At 41.9% G+C, this 15,083-nt stretch overlaps 1 protein-coding gene across 1 annotated transcript; it reads left to right on the forward strand.

Moving 5' to 3' along the window:
* Positions 1–2,968: 2,968 nt before the first annotated feature.
* Positions 2,969–4,559, forward strand: LOC147610469 (uncharacterized). The gene has a single exon (XM_086786575.1). It carries the CDS (start codon positions 3,177–3,179, stop codon positions 4,557–4,559), a length of 1,383 nt encoding a protein of 460 aa, XP_086642701.1. The 5' UTR covers positions 2,969–3,176.
* Positions 4,560–15,083: the final 10,524 nt, after the last annotated feature.

A 15,083-nucleotide genomic window follows, 5' to 3' on the forward strand; every position in this document is an offset into this window, starting at 1 on the left:
GCAACCATATCAAATTTCTACAAACGCAGCAAACTAGCAAAGTTCAGATGACCAAAACGAGCATGCCATAGTTTTGCATCTGAAACTGCCTTTTCATCAGAAACTGCATTTGCTGAATCTTCCACACACTTGTCATAAGAATTGAGCCTATACAGCCCACGAAACAAGGTGCCAGATACAATAATCGTATCATCAGAAGTCAAATCATGAACAGTATATCTGTCATCCACAAATTTGTCTACAAGTCCAAGTTTAGCAAGCGCAGAGACAGACAATAGATTCTTCTTTATCCCCGGCACATACAAAGCATCTGAAAGTGTGAAAGCGCTGCCATTTGCAGCGCATTGGCACATGTGACAGTATTCCCATTAGGACAGCCTCAAGAGACATGAACATATCACGATGCGAGGTAATGTGCTTTGTAGCACCACTGCAAAAATACCAAACATGAGAGTCAACAGAAACTGCCAAACATGCATCATGTACAGATGGATCATACTGGCAATACACGCTAAACGTCCATTCTGTATCCTGCACAACATTTGCAGAATCTGCATTTGTAGAAGCATCCGCTATTGTGGCTGCATTTGACTCTTTCTTCTTTGCCTCTTTAGCCTTTAGCTTAGGGCAATTCTTAATGACATGATCATTTGCCTTACAATAGTTGTACCTGGTCTTTTTCTTGCCTTTATCAAGAGCCTTCTCAGACTTATTGTTGCTACCTATGGTGGAAGGAGAAGAAGTTGCAGACCTACTAATAGGAGAAGAAACAGTGGAAGGGGCTGCCTTACCACTTCTTCTCTGTTTTGCTGGGCAGCAATAAATGCTTGATCAACTGCACGCTGCCTGGCCTTGTTTTGCCTGGACTGCGCTTCTTGCAAGAGCTTCTTGACTAAAGTATCATACTTGACAGCATCAGGTCTGTCCTCAGCAAGAAGTCTCCACGTGGAAGCAAAAGTCTGATATGTCTCAAGTAAAGCATCAAGAACAGTCTGTGCACAAGAGAATGATCAGGAATAATCTCACCTATAGACATCAACTGTTCTTTGAGATCTTTAATCTCAGTAAGAAAAACATTCATGTCATCATCTTCCTGCATAATCTTCAATTCCAGTTCTTTACGCAGGAGGTAAGAGATTTTTGCCTCGCATACAAACCAGCTAAAATATCCCAAGCCTATTTTGCTGTTTTAGCTGAACGAATATGTGGGGTGATGTTACGTTTGACAGAAAGTGCAATCAAGGCATGAGCCTACGCATCTTTACCATCCCAACGAGCTTGTTGAGCAGTGGGTAAAACAGCAGCAAACAGTAGAGCTGCTAGAACCTGCAACATCCTCAATAGATCTTACATCCACAGAACCTGGACGTACATCCATACCCTACACAATGTTCCACACTCCTTTTGCAACCAAAACATGCTGCATCATGTATGCCCAAAGTGGGTAGTTGCTGTCTCCATCCAGTTTGTCTTCAGTAGACAACATGCGAAATACATCATTGTTGTTATCAGCCATGGCCACTGATTGAAACTGATGTAAAAGCTACCTGTAATGAAGCAAAGAGTGAACAGAAAACAACTCGTGCTATGTAGCACGGGCCACAATAGAATACGTATGCCTGTTTTGCAGAAAACTGCACTGTCAAAATTTTTGCACAAAATGACGAAAACACCTGTGCAGAACTTGAAATGCAAAAACGGAGCCCGAAACGACCTTAGATGCGATTTCTGAGAACGCTAAGCCTTACGGGCTTATTTGCAGAGTATAAGGACCTGGAAGCGCTCGTGAAAGCTCACCTCAATCGGAGAACGTGAGTCGGAGGGTGCTTGCGGCATAGCCCTGGGAGCCGATGCCTGCTCTGATACCAATTGTTGGAATTAGGGTTGCAAGAAAGCACACAAAGCTTGGAGAAGAAGAAGCAAGAATGCACACAACACCAAGTGTATTAGATTGTGTCAATGTACAAAAGATAAGTTAGTCCTAGAAAGATGGGCGTATATACAAGCCAAGAAAAAAAACCTCCTAAAGAGGGAAAAAGTGTCCCGGCGGTCCTAAGTGTGTTCACACATATCACTGCCTATATATATATATGGCAACATTCCTGAAGGTCTTATATATATATATATATATAAACATACATACATACATACATAGAAATAAGAAATTCTATTGTATTTTTTGCATCAAATTCAAAAATGTGCCGATAAAGAAACTTTTAAAATAAGAGAAAGCTGCGCAAAATCTCCCTGTCAAAATTCAGAATTGATATAATTAATAACAATTCTAAAAAGTCAAGTTAATAATTGTTTGTGTACAATTTTTTTTTACAAGCCTAGAAATACTTTCAAGAAGATTGTTGTGAATAAACGTGTAGCATTGTCACACCATCAGATTGGAGTATGGGTCTATGATCACATTCACTAACATGCATTTCGGAAGCTAATTAGCAAGACTATGAGAAGATGTAACTCGCTAAAGACAATCTTTTGTTGGGAACTTTGTGATACCATGGTCCTACACAAAGCATACGAAACAATATATACAATCAAGAAGCATCTCAATCAAGCTTGATTTTTTTATGCCATTGGTTTACAATGCTTGGAAAGAACAGATATCAAACGGGCTGCATGATGCAACCATGTAAAAAGAGGTGTCATGTGTGCGCGTGTGTAATCTACTTAGTGTAGCCATTAATGCTGCTAACCTCTTCCCATTGTGCTCTCGCTTATTATTTAACAAAGAAGGTGAAAAAGTGTGGCTTTTTTATTGTTTGCATCATACTTAAAGTCCCTGCCATGGAAAAAAAAAAAGAGAAAAGAAAAAAGGAGTCGTTTGAAGCTGGTATGACGCGAGGTCCGAGAGCTGTATTAAAGTTTTCGGAACCATATGGACCTTGCCTTATATTTCCTTAATTAGCTTGCTTTGTTTGCTCCTCTCTAGCGCCCCAATCTTCGATTTTCTGAACAGACCAATCCTCTCTCTCTCTCTCTCTCTCTCTCTCTCTCCCTCACGATCGTCTATTAGCAGTAACTTTTCTAGAGACATGCATCAGGTTTGTAAGCTTGTAGGCTAGAAAGTCATCAGCCCTGGAGTGGAACACTAGTCACTCTCATTTGCCACGCGCAGCCTCTCAAGACCAGAGGTGTGATCCAAGCGCGCCCAACAAACCTCAAGAATGGAGCCTGCTAAGAACCTTGGGTTGAAGGACTTCTGGCTGCCAGAGAGACTTCACGTGCTTTCAGAAGAAAGATTTGAAGGATCTGAGAGTTTGAAGGGGACGTACCAGTCATGGTTGGAGGTACAGAAGCGATCCCTCTTACAGGAGTTTGGCATGGAAGAACTGCACTGGGCGTCTCTCTGTGGTGACATGAGCAAAGTGGATGACCTGCTGAAGAGATCAGGTGAAGATGTGCATGCCATGGTTAAGTGGCCAAGCAAAGGCACGCAGAGTTGGCAGCAGCATGAGATGGAGGGTATCACGTCTCTGTATTTTGCAGCGAGGCAAGGGCACGCGGGGGTGGTTTCAGTTCTTTTGAAACACGCCGGAGCAGCTGCGCGGGACGTGATCCTCCACCGTTCCAGTAAGGGGGACACCCCTCTGCATGCAGCGGCTTTGGGAGGAAATGAGAGTGTGGTGAGGCAGCTACTGCATGTGCTGATCGGGCCGGTCGAGGGCAAGGTCGAGGTCGATGTGAAAGGCCATAAAGACAGAACACCCTTGCACTATGCTGCTGGGCAAGGAAAGCTGGATGCCGCTCGTGTGCTGCTGGAGGCTGGGGCAGGTAAACAAGCCGGTGACAGTAACAAAGCCACCCTGTTCCACTTTTCTGCCCTGAGTGGAAACACAGAGCTCATGGCCGAGATGGTGATGGTAGATCATGTGAATGAAGCAGATGCAAAAGGGCGGACAGCATTGCATTATGCAGCGGCTAGTGGACAGCTTGCGGCGGTGAAATGGCTGTTACATCAGCACAACATTTCGGTCAATGCTGTCGACTCCGAAGGAAACACTCCTCTGCACCTTGCAAACCCCAATGTCATTGATGTCCTAACAAAAGCTGGAGCCAGCATTTTTCTGAAAAACAAGGATAACGATATAGCCATTTCTAAAGGTCACAATCAGAAGAAGATTCTGGTAGTCAAAGCACACCTCAAGGCCATTACAGCTTTGCCTGCAGAATACGAGGTGGATCCATTAGCCAAGTATGGTAAAGACGAAGCAACTCTGCTGCATTATTTTGCCGCCTACGGCACAAGTGAAGAGATGAAATGGATTCTTGGCTTTCCCGCATTCAAACACCCGGTTACTGGTGAACATACTAGTGAGAATAAGGTGAATGTGAAGGATGGAGATGGGAAAACTGCTGTGCATTGGGCTGCAGTAGAAGGCAATATAGATGCCCTTCAAGCTCTTGCGGAAAGGAGAGCCAACCTGAATGAATTAACTGGGGAAAAGAAAAGTCCCCTGTTGCTTGCTGTCGCTAATGGGAATGATTTAAACTTTGTTGAAGCACTCATAGCTTTGATGAAGCCTACAGTTCTCAAGCTTGGTGTGTGAGAACGCTGTTATATGCATGGAGGACTACTATCGCGCCCACAATCTAAGTGTTCCTGATCTAGATTATATTCCTCCTAACAAATTCCAGCCAAGTTTCCACATTTTAAGTCTATTCCGGGAAGTGCTGCCCATTAAATGTCTACCTGTCCATGCACATGAGACTATAAAAGCAGTCGATGAATTGCCGCCCATTTATCTTGCTCTCCATGCAAAGAGACAAGATATTGCTCAATTCATTCAAAAACACAGTGAGGGAAAGGGCCAAGATGCTGTCAATAAGAGAGGTGAGAAAACAGGGCGAACTGCTTTACATTGGGCCACGCTGCGAGGCGAGGTGGAGATCGTAGCACAGCTGTGCAGGAGAGTGTTTGCAACAGAGTTGATGGCAAATGTGGAGGATAAATCTGGAAAAACGGCATTGCAGTACGCCAACGAGATGAATCAAGGTGCCGTCGAGAAGGAGTTGACGGAGAGGGGAGACGTCCGAGCCCATCTGGAGGGGCTGTACAGAGATCGGCAAGTGTACGTGGATGCGGCCAATGCTATCTTGGTAGGTGCTGCCTTGATTGCAAGCGTTACATTCGCCGGATGGCTCCAGCCGCCTCTCAACTATACCATGTACTACGATCTTCCTCCAATGATCTCTCCCCCCGCACCTCCATCTACCTTCCAGTCCTACGCTGCCGTGCAACAGCACGTGGGTGTGCGTGTGTTCTGGGCCTTCAATTGCCTCTCCTTCATCTTCGCTATTGCCACCGTCGTAGCGGGACTCGTGGGCGTAGTACCCGTCCCAGGCCGCTACATCGCCACCACCGTCGTATCTCTCAGCTACACCCTACTCGTAGCGTCCATCATGCTAGTACTCTCCATAGTCTGTGTGGTGGGTGCATTTGTTGCGGCGGGCTTCGCCGTTCTCCCACCCATGTTCAAGTATCAGAAAAACATGATGTTCACCGTGATCGTGGGTGGCATTCCCTTCCTCCTCGTTTTGGCGTGGTTCGTTGTTTTTCGCCTGATCTGGCCGACTGCACCGACTAAAGTGAAATGGTTCTTACGTCATATTTGCCCCTCATCTGACAGCTCTCCAACTCCGTTCGAGGAAACTGAGGACTGCATCACTACCGATCGCAGGTGGGAAGTCAGCGGACTATGTGACTGATTAAATGTGCCACATTCTTGCATCTCTTACTCTAGATAAATAGGCTCTATGTTATATGTATGATTGAATGTGTGTTGTTTTGATTGATTAGAAGGTTCCTCTTTTTGTTTTGACATAAAGGATGGGAAATCCGCCTCGTATAAAGGCTTATTTACCCAAGATAGTTTCATGGCCTTTAATAACTATGTGATTGAGTTTTCTTTGTCGACAGTGAGTGCAATTGTATTACAGAAAAGACACAAAAGATAGACTCTCAAGAGAGACAATTTAAGGTTTTGTACTTTTATTATTATCTCAAATACCTTTTGTTTTTGTAAGTGTGCCCCCCCACCCTCTCTCTCACACACACACACAAGAGATAGAGAGATGCAACAAGGCACTTTCTTTTGCTCTCTTCCTCATTCGTGCATGTGTGTATTTGTGTGTACGCATATGAAGTCATCATTAAGGAAAATTAAGAAAACCCTTTGTGAATATCAATTGAGGATGGTTATTTCATGGAAACTACCACTAGAAGCTCTAAATTGGTTACGGAGCTATAATTTTCCATAAACAATTTGAGTTATCAGAGTGTCTTTTTATGACTAACACAACGTTGGTTAGTTTGGACATGCAATGTTGACAATGTTTACTTGATGCGAACTTGTATGCTAGCCTCCCTTATAGCAAACTGATTACACTGTTCTAGAGTGACTTCCTTATAGCCAACCGACTACACTGTCCTAGAGTGACTTCCTTATAACCAACCGACTACACTGTCCTAGAGTGACTTCCTTATAACCAACCGACTACACTGTCCTAGAGTGACTCCTTGAGCTTTTTTGGGAGGTCTTAAGGCCTTACAATTTCACATTGTTGTAAGAAACGCTCTTGGAAAAAAATCATGCTAGCTACAAAAAGGTGTAGTCTCCCTAAATATTATTATTCCATTCTACAAACTCAATAGTTATCTTGCACTTTCTTAATTGATCCTCGTAGGTCTTGCATTATAAGAAAATTTAATAACAAGAATTTTAGAAACTTTGACTCAAGCTCCCCTTATAGAGAAGGTGGGTGTTGATCAATTCACTATGGGAATGACTTTAAAGTCTACTAAAATATCATCTTTAAACAACAAGTACTGGATATTACACCTTCTCTTTAAATATTTGAATTTGAATCTTTTAGCATATAGCTTGCGCTCTACAATTTGAAAAACTCTTTTGAGGTATTCTTTTCACTCAAGGTTGTGAGGCCTTATTGTGAGTGGAAGTGACACAACGGGCCCTTGATGCATGGCTAAGAATGTCAAATCTAACAAGTCATTATAAATAATATTTTTAGTGACACAAATAGTGTCGCTAAGCAATATTTTTTTTAATAGACTAAAGTGTCTCTTAGTGACACAATTCTTGTTACAAAAACTACTTGCGGCATCCTATATGTTGGAGGGCTTCTTCTTCTTCTTCTCACTCTCTCACTCACAATCCTCTCTCTCTCTCTCTCTCTCTCTCTCTCTCTCTCACACACACACACACACACACACACACACACACACACATCTCCCTCTTACAATCTATCTTTAATCTACAACAAATCACTATCATATCCGTGTGCAAGTCGATGTGTACCATCATCTGTGGGGGTATATATGTGGGATACGACAATGTATGTGTGTATTCATTGTGATGCAATTCGATACTCTATACTTAGCTTTTATTGATGCTTCCTTTCCATGGAGGTTGGAAGCTTATATTTCTTAAAACAATTATGCGTTTAATGGATTAATTTATAAGATCAAATAATTTTGGTTAAATTACATACAAATATACATGTTTCTTTTAAAAGAGTTTGTAGATACAAATGATTTAGAAAATTGTGTACCAAAGAACATAGTGAATGTGTGTGTGTGTGTGTGTGTGTGTGAACAATGGAAAAGTATATAATATACATCCATGCATGATTGATCCACTACAAGAGATAGGGAGAATAGCCACGTGAAGAGGAGAGAGTATAGAAAGAGGGGACCCATGTAGGTGTACACAAGTATAGTTCGTGGCTATGCAGGCGGCTACAGTTGTGCACTATTAATACACAGCTATAGCAGCATGTATATTAGTAGTGTGTATAGCCTCGAGTATAGAGCCACATGTATAGCCACTAGTATAGTCATGTACTGGGAAAAAAACCCAGACATTTCAAAGAGCATTCCAAAGAGTTGAAAGTATACAAATATCATAGAAGAAGAAGCACACAATTTCTTGTAATACAATCAAATATGGACTGAATCAAGAATGACAAATTGAGCAACTATTTAATGAATTAGGGTGAGCTTGGGAAAATATCTCTTACATCTTCTATCAAATCTATACATGCTAACAGGTCTATCTCAAGATCCATACGTCCCATTGCAAGATCAACAAAAAGATCTATCCCACTAGCAATGGACTCAACATCATGATCATCATCTTCATGCTACTTGGAATCAATTCCTTCCTCATTATCTTGGATAAAGACACCTTCATCTTGATTAGTTGGTGGTATCTCGCACTCTTCACCTTGTACTTGATCCTCGGATGTTCATTTTTTATTTCCACTTCGTCCATGAGCTCTTGAAGATCTCTATCTTTCAAAATACTCTTTGAACAAGGAGGGACTTGTATGACATACCACCATTTCGTGTCATATATATCCGCGTGAAACACAACCTTGTAGAAGAAACACATAGAGTGCAAATTAAACATTCATAAGTAAGATATAATAAAAACTTATGGTTAGAACTTACTTATTCACAATGGTGGGGTAACATAAATGTGTCCCTCTGTTAGGCAAAATTTAGTAGTAGAATCAATCTCCATAATCCACTTGTATGCCTTTTCACGATTGCTTGAGCGCCTCCACACACATCCTTGAACTACTTCACATCCAATATAAAAATTTGGAATGTCCTGAATCCAACCTTTAGGATGCTTTGAATCATGCCACAATAATCATGCATTTCTACACTTTCTTGCTCAAAGTTTGCCATAACCCCACAATCTTGGGTATTTCTCTTTGTATCTATATGTTGACTATGGAAATGTCTCCTTTAGACCATATGGCAGTGTATACCTTATAATACCACCAACACCAAATGAAATATGTTTATGATATTGAATAACCATATCATGAGATTCTACTTGAATAAAATAAGAGAAAGTAGAGACATACTTACATGAGGCTCACATCTTCTTGCATACTTCCACTCTTCTTTTGTCATCATCTCTCCATGTGTGTTCTTTGGCCTTTTCCATTTCTTTATAAAGCCAATCAATAGTACAATCTTTTGGAAGTGATGCAAGCTTCGAAGGAAATGGCAAGCCTCTTGAATGCTCCCTAAATGCTCTTCTCTCCTCATATCAGTTTCTCCTAAAGTCTTTGTACCTTGCCACCCACCTCTTCATAACTTCACTATTGATGACAAAACAAAATGTATTCACCTTCCTCAACATTTATATTCCATTCTCCTTGCGCTTCCTTTAGCTTGTGGTACGTGGGACACCATGTGCTCATCTTCCTCATTAATCATAGCATTGTGGGATCCACTCAAGAGAGATACTCTGAAATGTGAACACATGCTTCTTGCACTAACCAACTCTCTGCCATGATTCCTTGTGGCCTAGCTAGTTGCCTAACAAAGTCCTTCAAGGTTTTCATGGAACGCTCAAGGAAGAACATCCACCGAGCATGCATAATACCACACATTGACACTTTATCTTACTATCAAGTGTACCACAAGATGTAGTTGACTAGTGAGGATAGTTCTTAGGAGTTTCTCCTTAATCACCATGAACATTTCCTCCACTACCATTACTTCAGCTGCATCAATAGTGGATGTATGGATCTCCTTGGAACTTATATACCTAAGATGGAGTTTCTCCTTAATCACCATGAACATTGCCTCCACTACCATAACTTCAGCAGCATCAATAGTGGATGGATGGATCTCCTTGGAACTTATGTACCTAAGATGGAGTTTATTGCATTTAGTTAGCATGACATGTCTCACAAACTAGCACAATATGTTAGAATTTTAGTTTTTCATACCTCGCAACTGCCCCCATTTGGTAGATGGCCTCGTGCATTTTTTGATCTCCACACCTGTTAATGTAATATGGGAAGAATGAACTATGTAATATAAAACATTGCAATCAATGATATGTGATTACAATGAAAGACCATCATGCCACTTATATAAGAAAATTGAATATACCTGCTAATCATGCATTTTTAGACCATACAATTGAGTTTCTCCTTTCTTCTTTATTTTTGTCACTACAAGGGATCGGGCTCATACCCGCGCTCCTAAAAATGACTTGTGGAAAAAAAGTAACGGGCCCGTGTATCAGCGCATGTATCATTGCGGGGCCAGAGACATGCGTGTAAAAGCATGTGTATAGAAGCAGTCGATGCGCTCATACGAGGGCGTATACACGCATTTTGTCAGTTTAGCTGCGCTTAGACTCGCTGATATGAGGGTGTATACACGCGTTTTGTCAGTTTAGCTGCGCTTATACACGCACATTTCACAGAGTATCCGCGTATATACACACGACTTTTGCAGAGTTGACGCGTCTATACACACGAACAGAGAGCAAAAAAAAAATCCAGAGAGTGCTATTTGGTACCTGAATGCTGTTCCAGCATTCTAGCACCCAATAGCACTCTCTGGATTTTTTTTTTGGGTGCATTCCACCATCCACGAGGAAGATTTAAGACAAGAATGACATGAATGCATACATTGTTAATACACGATTCAAGACAGACATGAATGCAATACTATCAATTCACGATTCAATATTACTATCAAAATTTTATGTGTACACATATATACAAGGGAGTCCATATGTCGAAGTAGCCCATGGCTTCAGTTACAAAAATATATATACAACCACATCCTCAATATGGAATGTGATACTATAAGTCTGAGTACTACTTAGACCCAGATGATGACTCGCTGCTCCCTCCATGATCACATGAGCTCACATCGGTCGGAATGTCCGATGAGTAGTGCTCACGTCCACCCTCTGTAGTGGCGGCGGGTGGATCATCAATGGCAGGATCATTAGCAGCAGTAGGTGCAACAGAAGCTTGTGCCTGTTCAAGTAATATATAGTATATAAGTATATATATATGTAATTCAATAAACCAAAATCATTCGTTTAGAGTTTTCAAGTACCTGTCGACCGTATGGTCTCATGGCCATCTCAAACTGGGCGTCCGTAATACGTCCCTCGGCTCTGAAGAGGGCCCACGTGTCACGTCTGCTATGCCGGCGAGCATACCCAGTATTGTGGACTGTGGGCTTCCTCCCCATAACTCGTCCCTCGCTGTATCATAATCAATACAATTTGTAAGATTAAAACAATGATAGAATTAATGAATTAAGTAAACAATCAAATAAAGTGGCAAGATACTTACGAACTCTGCCTCCCATGACTCGACGCCGCCAGATCCGAAATGCGAAGATCTAATGGTCTCCATCTGGATCCATCGTGCCTCCACATGCTGCCTGCTCTTCACGCCACCCTCTGCTCGTTTCTTTGCCTTCTTCCACTCGCGTTTGTGCGCAGTGGAGGTTTCTCGGTGTTGAAAAATAGGTAGAGGGAGAGGAGACACACACACAGGAGCAAACCCTAATGTATATTGCAAACCCTAACCATAGAGGGAAGCCATCTCCCTTCTCACACAATGCATAAAGCCATAATCCATAATACACACCACACACTATGAGTTGTGTCCACACACCTCTAACCCTAGCTAATGTCCACACACTATGAGCAGCTGACGTGGTCATTTATGTCTCACACATGTTCCTACCTAACATGCCAGCACATATCATAGCTGGTTCACACTGACATCGAGCTTGAATCTCAACAGCCCCTCTCAAGCTCATGATGTATTGCCATAGATGAAGATGTAGATGAGCTTGGGATATCAAAGCTCTCAACACTCCCCCTCAAGCTCATCCCACGTACTCCCAACATAGTACGAAAGTACTCAAACTTCTCCCTGCTAAGTGGCTTTGTAAAGATATCTGCCACCTGCTCATCCGTCTTCACATACTGTAGATCAACTGTACCATCTAGCACCTTCTCTCTGACAAAGTGATAATGGACCTCTATGTGTTTGGTCTGCGCATGAAACACTGGATTCTTTGCCAACTGTATATTGCTCATGTTGTCACAATGAATGACACCCTTGCCATCAATAGGCTCACCCAAATTTGCCAAGAGATTCTTTAACCATACTGCTTCACAAGTAGCAATGGCTGCACCCCTGTATTTAGCCTCTGTACTGGATAAAGCAACTGTAGGTTGCTTCTTGCTACTCTAACTCACCACGGCACTTCCAAGTGTAAAAGCATAACCACTAGTAGACCTCCTGTCATATGAGCTACCTGCCCAATCAGCATCTGTGTAGCCATGTATATCCAAGCCTTTACCATTCTCATAAAGAAGACCATAATGTGTAGTGGTCTTTACATATCGCATAATGTGTCTCCCTGCATCCAAATGAGGTTTTCTGGGGCTCTGGATAAACTGGCTTACTAGCCCCACAACATAACTCAAATTCGGGCGTGTGATAGTCATGTAGATGAGACTACCAACCATCTTTCTGTACATAGATGGATCATCCAACTCCTCACCAAAATCAGCCCGCAACTTCACATTTTGCTCCAAAGGTGTACTCATAGGCTTACACCCTGTCATGCCATATTTTGCCAACATATCCAATGCATATTGGCGTTGCACTAACCATGTACCTGCATGGTCTTTGATCACTTCAATTCCAAGAAAGTATCTCAACTCACCAAGGTCTTTCATGTCAAATTGCCCACTCAATGCTTTCTTGACATGCATCACATCTGTACCATGATCACCTATGATAATCAAGTCATCCACATAGATGACAAGTAAAACAATCCCCTGATTTGTTTTCTTCACATAGAGTGAAGAATCTGCTGTAGAAATCTGAAATCCAAGGGAGATAAGATATCTGCTCATCTTATCACTCCAAGCACGAGGTACTTGCCTTCAAACCATATAATGCCTTTTTCAATCTGCATACATGAGTGGGATATTTTGGGTGTACATAACCTTCTGGCTGTGCCATATAAACCTCTTCTTGTAGATCACCATTTAGAAATGCATTTTTGACATCCATTTGATGCATTTCCCAACCATTTGCTGTAGCCATAGCAATGACTTCTCTCATTGTTCCCATCTTTGCCACTGGACTAAATGTTTCATCATAGTCCAAACCTTGGGTTTGTGCATAACCCTTAGCTACCAATCTTACTTTATGTCGTTCAATGGAACCATCAGACTTGCATTTCACTTTGTAAACCCATTTACAACCAATGACATTTTTGTCCCCTGTGGTAATGCAACCAAGTCCCATGTGTCATTATGAACCAATGCGTCCATCTCAACATCCATTGCTTTCTCCCATACATGCTTTCCAATAGCTTCTGTATAGCATGTAGGTTCCACATGCTTCACCAAAGACGTCATATATGCATAATGGAAAGCAAAATCTCGATATGTCAACCTGTCAACTGGATATCTGACCCTTTGGGATCTCCGCAATGCATGCGGATCACTCTGAACACCTGTCACTCTAGCATGTGGTGGCACATATCTATCCTGCCTAGCACCAGGTGCGCGTAAAACATGTATGCCAAGTTCCTCATCCAAACTCTCTGAACTGGACGACTCATAACCTGTAATTCCAATTCCTTCAACCTTCTTCTTTCCTTTATCCATAGCACTACTCCCAGTGCTCACACTCTCATGCCTCAAACGTCCTGACCATGGACGTATAGTGCTACTCTCAGCCTCTGCTGCTCTGCTGGCCCAGACATAGAAGTAGAACTAGAACTTGCTTGTGGCAAGTTCACATGCACATCAGCTTCAAGTGACTCAATGACATTCTCATCCTTTGCTTTGTACCAACTAGCAAGTTCATCAAACATCACATCTCGTGACTCAATGACATTCTCATCCTTTGCTTTGTACCAACTAGCAAGTTCATCAAACATCACATCTCGTGAGATAACCACTTGTCTAGTTTGTGGATTGTAACATTTGTATGCCTTGTGATCCTGTGCATATCCAACAAATACACACTTTTTTGCCTTAGGATCCAACTTCCTCCTTCTCTCATCAGGCACATGTACATAAGCTATGCATCCAAAAACTTTGAGGTGTCCAATGTCTGGCCTAAAACCTGTAAGCCGCATCTCTGGCATACTTCCATGTATGGCTGTTGTAGGTGTTTTATTCAGTATATACACTGCAGTGGCACATGCTTCTGCCCAATAATAATCTGGCATGCTCTTTTCATTGAGCATTGCCCTGGCCACTTCACATATGACTCTATTCTTTCTCTCAGCCACACCATTTTGCTGAGGTGTATACCTACAAGTCAATTGTCATGCTTTCTCAAGAAATGCTCAAAAGCATTTGGGGTGTATTCACCACCTCCATCTATCCTCAAACATTTAATCCAATAGCCATATTGCTTCTCTGCAAAAGCTTTGAAATCCATAAACTTTTCCAACACTTCACTTTTCTCTCTGAGAAAGTATATCCATGTCATTCTGGGGAAATCATCAATGAATGTCACATAATATAAACTGCCTTTGATAGATGGGTTTTGTGCAGGACCCCATACATCACTGTGTATTATCTCAAGTGGCCTGCTACTCATATTTCCTTCTCTAGGAAACCGCAACCTTGCCTACTTTCCAAACTAACAGGCTTCACAAACATGCATATTCCCATCATACTTGAATCTAGGCAGCCCACTAACAATGCCTCTTGCCTGCATGTTCTTTAACCTTTGTTTATTGACATGTCCAATCCTCTTATGCCACATATCAATGTCCTAACATGGCTAATTTTAACTCAGGAATCCCAGCATCCAGCTTAAACAACCTGCCTTCTTTCTTTCCTTTAGCAATGACTCTACATGCATTTTTGAACTCCTCAACGAAGCAACCATGCTCGTTGAAACGAACCTGTAATCCCTATTCCACCATTTGACCAACTGAGGCCAAGCTTTTTGTGATAGAAGGCACGTACAATACATTTGACATAGATTTTGTTTGACCATTGTGCATAACCAATGGTACACTTCCAACATATGTAATGGCATGCTGAGTATCATCTCCTATTTCCACATAGCCTTTCACATCCATAGGCTTCATATGCTCAAACCATTCACCATGACAAGTCATATGGTTTGATGCTCCAGAGTCCATATACCAAGTGTCATCATTTTCAGCATTTGTCATCATAGATCCCACATGTTTCATGGCAAACAAGTGATTTGCAGTGCCA

Source organism: Cibotium barometz, chromosome 49 (assembly GCF_041138505.1).
Source record: "Cibotium barometz isolate CiBa-2024 chromosome 49, ASM4113850v1, whole genome shotgun sequence".
NCBI classification, from domain to species: domain Eukaryota; kingdom Viridiplantae; phylum Streptophyta; class Polypodiopsida; order Cyatheales; family Cibotiaceae; genus Cibotium; species Cibotium barometz.